The following is a 9,450-nucleotide window of genomic DNA, read 5'->3' on the forward strand; positions in this document are numbered from 1 at the left end:
CTAGGGACAGAAAAATACATTTCTTTGAAAAAGTGTTTTTTGTTGATGCAAAGTAGTCTCTTACAATTTGCAATAACTTTTTATTGTACAAGAACAAATGCACTGTTTTATATCAAATACATTTCTGTTGACATTCATAAGCCTATTCATTTTTTAATACGGGAAGTGGGAAAATAATATTGAAACAAACTTGCGGGAAATAAAAGAATTGCATAATTATATAATTAGACTCTTAGAATAGTTATTTAATTTGTTTATTATACAATTGTAATTATATTATATTCTATTTCGGCCATCTATGTTTTCACAGATCTTTTATCATAGACAGCTCACAAAACTGTTCGGTGGTACAGTTCATAGGCATAGACTGAATAAAAATACGCCTACAGCGCACGGCTTCATGAGTAGGAAGTTCGAGAATGCGATTGGTGTATTCAAAAAGGAAACGAGCCAACCGGCTGCGCTATTACTGATACGCCACCGACATGTTTGCCACTTTTCTGTAGAATGTAAATGGACTCGGATTGGCGATAAGGTAAGTTATTTTATTACATTTCACGGAAATCTGTAGGACAAATTATATACGCCATTCCGCTTATTTTATTCCAAATTTACAGCAAATGATCTTTCCATCTCTAATCATTGGAGAAAGCAAACAGTACCCCGCCGAGGGAGAGGAGGCAGTCGTACTACCGCCATAACACCACAGAAGAAGTGGGACAGGCACGGTCATATCAGAGTTTGCCAGCTAGCAATAAATAAGTTAGCTAAAGCTGAGGTAGCTATTCTATGAAGTCCGTGTTCTAATAGCTCGGACGCTTGGTAACTAACGTATATAATTACTATCCATCAGAAAAAAGCAACGTAACAGGCTGATTGTAAATGGCAGCAATTGTTAATGGCAGCTGTCGCTTTCTGCAGGCATTAGCTAGCCTAGCTGCGCGCTAGCTTCCCGCAATGTTAAGCCAAGGCAGTGTTTGCTAGCTTGCTAGCTAACTAACTTAGCGAGAGGCGCTTTGCGTCTACCACACATGCAACTCTGTAACATTGCAGAAACCATTAGCAAGCACTTTCTGGAACTATCCATGATTCAATATTGGTTGTCAACGTTGACTGGTTATATTTTGACCACGTGCAACCTCCACTGTTTGGCTACCTAGGCAAACGGAGCGGGAACGGTAACGTTAGCTGACGCTACTTTCCAATTCTTGTCCTTATAACGGCTTCTAAAACAAATCAAAATAAAAATGATTGCAAACTGTAAAAACGATTGAAATGTCAAAATCAACTAAGAAATACTTAACTGACCATAAAATTAATTTTTTTCTTCAATGGCCTTCTCAAACTCCACAACTGAACCTGATAGGAAATTCCCGGTTTGAAGGCAGTTAAGGAACGGAGACCGAAGACTCCTAAGGATCTTTAAAGATTGTGTATGGAGGAACGGTCTAAGATCCTCTACTATTTGTTCACTAATCTTTTAATGAAAACACTGAGACAGGGTTCTGTCGTCTTATCCTGGCAAAGGGCCGGTGTGTAACGTACTGATGATAATGGCCATGAATATTTGCAACACGTTTTAAGTGTTGCTTTTGTTGAATTATCTTTAAAAAAAAAAAATTAATTTTTCACATTTGATAAAATATGCTGTGTTTGTGTGTTCACACAGGGTTTTTCCTGGCTCAAAATAGGGCTTAGCTGATGACTGGACAGCGACTGCGGTCGTTCTGGCCTTATTGCCACTGTCAACTGAATGCGCCGTCTCCCTATATGTGACTACATTTACAATGAAGTCTGGTCTTCAGAGGCCGCCACAGTGCATCCAGATTTAGGCCTTAAAAATGAAACGTGACAAAAAATGATAATTGGAACAATTAAAAATATTTATTTAAGGGTTATATATTGTAAGTGCCAGAATTTGGGGATAATAAAGCCTGTACTGAAGGATTTACGTGTTTTTCTAGTTGTTCTACAGGAATAGTGGTATTTGGAATTGCAAGATGACTTGAAATACATTTCATTTTTGTCACTCAAAGCTTCTAGGGTACAAGAGTAATTAACCTTTTAACCATCCTTTTTGTCACTGGTGTTACTTGTACCTTAAACAACAGTGCACAGTCTGCACGGATAGGCAAAACAGTGTATACTCTGTAAAATAGGTTGTGTAGGCTGCACACTTTTTTTGTGCTACTACTTCTGCGTTACTCTGAAAACATTTTGTGTCTAAGTAACGACAAGTGTATTGGAAATATACGATTTGTGTGTTACAAAGGGAGACTTTTTAACAATCTGTTCAGAGTAACACAAAATATGTTGTCCTTTATTAGACATAGAGGTTTGTTTAAAAAATTACATGTTTTTGACTGTTAGTCAATGATAATACAGTAGAATCCACCTAATTGCATAATGGATTATTGCATAATTTAGGTATTTGCACAGAATTTCCCATTGATTCAGTTGTAAATGGATCGGTTAAAAAAAACAATTTTCATGGAATTATGTCCAATAACATTGCACAATGATCTATAAATATGGTAACAAATCAGCTGATGTGACATAAATCAACCGACAGTTGCCCTATAAAGAAACAAGACCGTCAAAGGTAGACTGGCTCTGTTGAGAAAGTCGATGGCGGACGCTGGCACGTGCGGTTGTATGCTTGTTCTGCTCGTCTCGTTCTTTTATGCAATTAAGAAAATTCTATCGCGGTTAATTTAGCATGTCTAAGGTTGCATGTAAAATTGAAAGCAGTCAAAACTTGAAATGCAGTGTGATTCAAGACCAAATTTAATTTTTTATAAAAAAGAAAATGTATTATTATTATTTTGCGATTTCTCCTATAGGCGGCTTGAAAAAACACTTATAGTAGCAAAGGGGGTGGGGATCCAACTCCATATTAATGCCTGTTGTATGTAGGCCTATTACACATATGGGTGTAATGTTCATGTGTTCAGGCATTTTCCTGCCTAATAGCCTCCACTCTTCTGGGAAGGCTTTCCATTTGATTTTGGAACATGGCTGTAGGGATTAACTTCCTTTCAGCCACAAGACCATTAGTGAGGTTGGGCACTGATGTTGGGCGTTAAGGCCTGGGTTGCAGTCACCGTTTCAATTCAACCCAAAGGTGTTGGAATGGGATGAGATCAGGTCTCTGTGCAGGCCAGTCAAGTTTTTCCTCACCAAACTCGGTAAATAATTTCTTTATAGACCTTGCTTTGTGCACATGGGCATTGTCATACTGAAACAGGACTGGGCCTTCCACAATCTGTTGCCATAAAATTGGAAGCATACAGTTCCCTAGAATGCCATTGCATGCTGTAGCATTAATATTTCCATTCACTGGAACTAAGGGGCCTAGCCGAAACCATGAAAAACAGCCCCAGACCATTATTCCTCCTTTACCAAACCTTACAGTTGGCACTATGCATTTGGGCAGGTATTCTCCTGGCATTCACCAAACCCAGATTCATCCGTCAGATATGTCCGTCAGACTGGCAGACAGTGAAGTGCGATTCATCATTCCAGAGAATGTTTCCACTGCCCAAGAGTCCAATGGCAGTGTGCTTTACACCACCCCAGCTGACGCTTGGCACTGCACATTGTGATCTTAGGCTTCTGTGTGGCTGCTCGGCCATGGAAACCCATTTCACGAAGCTCCCGACGAACAGTTTTTGTGCTGGCTTTGCTTCCAGAGGCGGTGTGGAACTCGGTGGTGAGCATTGCAGTCGAGGACAGATGATTTTTACGCACTGTGCTACAGCAGTTCCGTTCTGTGAGCTTGTTCGGCCTACCGCTTTGCAGCTGAGCTGTTGTTGCCCCGATGTGTTTCCACTTCACAGTAACAGCACTTTAACCAGGGCAGCTGTAGCAGGGCAGATGTGTGACAAACTGACTTGTTGGGAAGGTGGCATCCTTTGACAGTGCCACGTTGAAAGTCCGTGAGCTCTTCAGTACCACCCGTTCTACTGCCAGTGTTTGTCAATGGAGATTGCATGGCTGTATGCACCTGTTGGCAATGGGTGTGGCTGAAGTAGAAGAACCCACAAATTAGAGGGGGTGTCCATACAGCAGAGACAAATGTAGACAGGAAACTTTCGACAGAGGTCGTCGCACTACGGTCCACAGAAGAATTCTCAAAATGAACTACAGATGCTACACTGCAGGATGCAAGCCTCAAGGTAGCTGCGAAAACAGGACGGCCAGATTACAGTCTGGAAATAAGCACCTATGTGTCCACCCTTTTCCTTTATTACCTTCCATTCTTTTAAGGAGACTAAGACTAAACTGAGCCAGACAGTTTGATGTTCGGGTGTATAGCTGTTAGTTATCAGTTATGGCGTTTCATAAGGTGGAATGAAATGGAGATCAGGGTCTGTATACCATTTTTTTTTTGGACTAGTGAATGAAACCGGGGGCTGGCTGGTTTCGCTCCGGGGCGGGAGTTTGAATGACAGGTGCCCACGACGCACTGCTTCAGCGCCATCAGCCTGTCGCTGGGATTCTCCGTTTCCGTTGGAAACCCGTTCCCCCCGGGGGGGGGGGGGGGGGGGGGGGGGGGGGGGAAATAAGGGCGTCTGCGCGAAGGCTCCAGCGCTGAGGTGGCTGAGATTCCACGTTCGCATCATTTCACAGATCCGGAGCTCTGGGGCCAGCACCGCCCAGCTGACCATCTGTGAGTCTCTCGCTCGCTCGCTCGCTCGCTCGCCCGGCGAATCCGCGCCAGGAGCGGAGGAACACGGGAGGGCTTCACACCCACCGCTTCACACCACGTTTGCTTCCCGGGGAGGAGTTAATGTGCCGTCGAGTCTGGTCTGTCGCCTTAACTAACCCCTTACAGTAAGCTGGCACGAGGGCAGTTGTGCCCTGGGCGCCCGTAGGATTCATCTCCTCCAAGATCATCCACATAAAACACACAGGCCTATTTCCTCATAAACAACAGGACATAAAAGAAACATTCAAGACCTTTTTTTATTTTGCTTCATGATTTAATGGAAAATAATATGTTTTTGAATTACGATGTGATTACTGAGAACTTTATTGTAATAAAAGCTTGCACAATAGGGTGATGGACGCGTTCTAGTTTCTTCATAAAAATAGTGAGTCAAATGCACATCGCAAAGCTGGTTGGCTTTCAGTTGTTCCTTTGGGTCAATGCCAGAGCTGTGATTGATTTTCCAATGAGCCTGACCACCCTGTTTTTTTGTTCTTGTTTTTTGTTTTTGGCTGGACCGCAACAGCGGGGCCAGCCCTACAAACACGAATGTCTGTGACTGACTGACTGAGCGAGTGATGAAGTTACACCATTGGTCGGCCGGATCACGTGTGTTAGGTCCAGCCATACACTGGGTTATAACCTGGTCTTGTTTTTCCTCTCTCAGGGATGGAGACCTCGGTGTACATGTGCTTCCCCTGCTGCCAGGAGTTCAGCACGCTGGAGGAAGTGCTCGTGCACCAGCTGACCTGCAACCCTGAAGCTGAAAGGAAGGAGGAATTCATCGCAGCGCACCCTGGTCTCCAGGATGAGGTACTGATCCTGCAATTAAGCGCGGATGGCATATACCCAAGTGTGATTAATGAATGAAATATATATTTTCTTGTGGCAGAATAGGTATCAAAATCCTTGTGGATTCAATCAGTCCCTTTTATCTCTGTGCTGTCAGGGCCTTGGCTCTGGTGTTTCCGGTGCTCATATTGACCCCCCTCTCCGGGTAAAGATAAAGATATACTTTATTGAACCCCCTGGGGTAATTTGTCCTCTGCATTTTGACCCATCCTAGCTACTTGGGAGCAGTGGGCAGCCACAGTGCAGCGCCCGGGGACCAACTCCAGTTCTGAGGCCAGTGCCTTGATCAAGGGCAACTGCAGGAGTGCACCTAACATGCATGTCTTTGAGTGTGGGAGGAAACCGGAGTACCCGGAGTAAACCCACGCGAACACGGGGAGAACATGCAAATTCCGCACAGAAAGGCCCCTAGCCGAGATTCGAACCCACGACCTCCTTGGTTCTTACCGTGTCCGCCCGTAGGCTGAGCAGTGCACAGCCGCAGTGCATCACTGCACACTCTTCCACGTGCACTCGGGTGTGGGCTGTGTTGAGTGGCGGGCAGAAGGGCGAGCCTGAGAGAGACGCGGCGCTCAGCCCCGCCCCTCCTCCTGGTGAGGAGCTCGCCGAGCCCCAGGCAGAGGAGCCGGCCGCTGTGCCGCTCTATAAAGCCTAAGTGCCTTCTGGCTTTTTGGCCCGGGTCCCCGTCAGCTGCCCGATTATTTTCATTTTGACTCCATTACCTAAATTATCGTAGTTTTTTTTTTTTAATGTCGCGCGAAGAGGCCACCGCCGTAAGAGAGAGGGAGCGCTTGCAGCCCGTGCGAACGGAAGCCGTCGCTACGGCAAGTGGGACCCCTGAAGCGCGTCGGGGGCTGGAACTGAAGATCTGCGCGATTGACGGGGGGGGGGAAATTTCAGGCTTTGCCTTGAAGCCAGTAATGGCCGCCCGGATCGTAAAACAGGAGCGAAGTGTGTCTTTTCGGCGCGCGTGCGCTTTCCTGTGTTTAAGCCGGAGAGAAATGGCGGGGCAGACGCCCGGTCACTCTTGACGTCGCGTCGCCTTGCTTTGTCTCACGCCGGGGTCTGAAACTCAGGGGTGGCGTTGCGCATCGGCCGTTAGGCTAACCGAAAGGACGCAAATGTCACGGATATTATTTATTTTCATGGCTCGTAAAATGCTAAACGCTGCTCTAATTTGAATTAAGGGATGTGGAGTGTGAGAGAGAGAGAGAGGGAGTCATAGCGATACTGCTGTTTGCTTGCCATTTCCCACTGATGTTTGTCACTCCTCTGAAACAGAGGCTCCTGAAATAGATCCGAGTCTGTTTCTGAGGCCTTTCGGCTTCTCCTCCGTCCGCTCGATTCTTTTCTCATTAGGAATTTAAAAGCTCATCTTGTGAGATTTTCCCCAAGAGTTATCAACTCGAAATGGGCATATCATTCATATTAGGTAACTAACTGCCCTTTTAAATGCGTCATATTATCGGAATACAAAGAGAAATCCTCCCACAGTGTCCCCAGCACTGCCGGTTTTTATTAAGGACTTTCACCGGAGTTTTAAGAGAATTTCCAACATTTAAAGAATCTTTTTTAAAACGATGATAATTGGCGAGACCTCCAGCGCTGCCAGGCTCGAGCTGGTATTGAATTTTTTTCGGTTCTGCTAGCTGAAACATAAAAAAAGATGAGAGGGAGGGAGAGAGAAGGAAAGAGAGCGAGCGAGAGAGAGAGATTTAATACAGATCTAGCTGTTGCTCGCGAGCGGACGTTCTCTGAGGCAGCGCACATTCTGTCAGTCAGCTGAAAATAAGTGCACCGCAAGGACAACACAGATAACCCGTCGGCTTGAAAGCGGGACCAGGAAATGGAAAGATAAATGTACTTTATTAACAGATAAAGGCCTGTTAACAGGGTTTTTTTTCCTGGCTCAGAATCAGGCTGAGGTGGCATCTGGGCCCCAAAGCCGTGCCGGGGTTAAAACCCCGAGCCACGGTTCCTCGGGCGAACGCATCGTCTGAAACTCATCCGCTTGATGTGGCGGCCATTTTGAGATTAACGTTTTACAGGGTTGGAATGGTTTGCCTTTTTGCAGGTGAATTTTGATCCCCGGTGTGCAAATAAGGGTGGATGTGCAGTGAACCCTGAACCCTAGCCATTCCTAGTGCGAGTGTATTATCTTCATTCACATGGTATCTCATTTATATTGTAGACGTTTTGAGGAATCTACTGCACCTCCCTTTTACTAATAATGATAAAAAACAGGAATGAACAGTTAATTTTAAGGGCGAACTGGGCCTCCAATACGTTTGTGAACCTACAAAAGGAAGCAGCAAAATACAAAGTTATTTGAATATTAGCGATAAAAAATGCGCAAAACTGGGACAGGGAAAGTATCCCGTTTGTTATTTTTACATCACCTGTTATTACAGTCACTCGGTTTTATGTGGTTTCCTGAACAACATTTTTTTTATTTTTCATTACATTTCTTCTTTGTGAAAAATGATGATGATTCCTTTTGGAGACCGCTGTTCAGCTGTGAAACGCTGACTATAGCCTCACAGAGGAATTTCATTTTCAGTAATCCATGTAAATTCCATTCATATAGAAGGGTGTATTGGAGCACTAATCCTTTACACTTCAAGCTTTTAACTGTAACTTAGCCAGGCTTTTATGTTGCCACGGTTACGGAGTCGCTGGGCCTTGCGTCTGGGGCTTGTTTCAGCGAAGGCTGAAGCGCTGGCTGTGTAGCTAATTGAGGTGAGGCGTGCGGAGCGCGAGCTGCGGGGAAGCTTCCGGAACGAAGCAGGGATCGCGGCCGACCGCAGCGCCCTGCTGTCCGCGCCTCGCCCCCGCGCCTCGCTCTCTGTGTCCCGCTCGTCCGCTTGCCTTACGCGCGGCCGTGGGCGGGGACACGCGAGGTCTCTGACGGAGGAGAGAGGCTCGCGTCTCCAGCATGTGGTCCCGGACATCGAGTCCGGACTCTCGACTCTCCTGCCCTCGCGCCCTCCAGTGGTTACAGTGGTTAGCTCCGTTCCCTCGCTCTGGGTTCAAGTCCCAGTCGGCTCTGGGTTCGAATCCCTCACTCCTGTGTAGGCCCCCTTGCTTCCCTCCGCTGTCCAGATGTGCAGGAGACATGTCAGTCTCAGTGTGACTGCCCTGCTTAAGTAACGGTGAGATGAATAATGTGATTGTGCCGTTTTATTTAGTGCAGGTCCAGGTAAAGGATTCCACTCATCGCTCACGCGCGCCCTTGTCTTCTCCCAGCAGACGCTTTCAGAGACCCTGCTGACCGCTTGTGACCTGCTGGGCGAGGACCAGAACCAGACGACCATGGTGCTGTCAGAACCGAGGGACCAGGGCGCGACCGCGGCAGGTTCTGACAGCCAGATCCAGTACCAGTGCGGGGACTGCGGGTGTCTGTTTGAGTCTCTGGGCCTGTGGCAGCAGCACCGCAAGCTGGGCCTGTGCCACGCGCCCGGGTCAGAGCCCCAGCCGGACGGGACCGAGCAGAACAGCACCGGGGAGAACCCTGAGCAGAACCTGGATGGGGAGGCTGCCGTGGGGGAGACTGGGGACGGGGTGGCTGGAGGAGACACAGTGGCAGGAGGAGACGCGATGGCAGGAGACACAGTGGCAGGAGGAGACGCAGTGGCAGGAGACACAGTGGCAGGAGGAGACGCAGTGGCAGGAGACACAGTGGCAGGAGGAGATGCAGAGGCAGGAGACACAGTGGCAGGAGGAGATGCAGAGGCAGGAGGAGACGCAGTGGCAGGAAACACAGTGGCAGGAGGAGACGCAGTGGGAGGAGGAGACGCGGTGGCAGGAGGCACAGTGGCAGGAGGAGATGCAGAGGCAGGAGACACAGTGGCAGGAGGAGATGCAGAGGCAGGAGGAGACGCAGTGGC

At 47.2% G+C, this 9,450-nt stretch overlaps 1 protein-coding gene across 4 annotated transcripts in view; it reads left to right on the forward strand.

Moving 5' to 3' along the window:
• Window positions 1-448: 448 nt before the first annotated feature.
• Window positions 449-9,450, forward strand: part of znf574 (zinc finger protein 574) — a 19,966-nt gene continuing 10,964 nt past the window's right edge. Inside the window, exons 1-3 of one of the 4 annotated variants that reach the window (XM_035412441.1) lie at window positions 449-535; window positions 5,379-5,524; window positions 8,810-9,450. The exon at window positions 8,810-9,450 is cut by the window's right edge and continues 1,082 nt beyond it. In XM_035412441.1, the coding sequence (XP_035268332.1) occupies window positions 5,381-5,524; window positions 8,810-9,450 (785 nt within the window). In that variant the 5' untranslated portion in view covers window positions 449-535; window positions 5,379-5,380. Of the gene's footprint in view, window positions 536-691; window positions 823-4,067; window positions 4,179-5,378; window positions 5,525-8,809 lie in introns of those variants that run through there. The other 3 variants (XM_035412450.1, XM_035412424.1, XM_035412433.1) reach the window with 3 other exon arrangements.

Source organism: Anguilla anguilla, chromosome 1 (genome assembly GCF_013347855.1).
Source record: "Anguilla anguilla isolate fAngAng1 chromosome 1, fAngAng1.pri, whole genome shotgun sequence".
Lineage (NCBI taxonomy): Eukaryota > Metazoa > Chordata > Actinopteri > Anguilliformes > Anguillidae > Anguilla > Anguilla anguilla.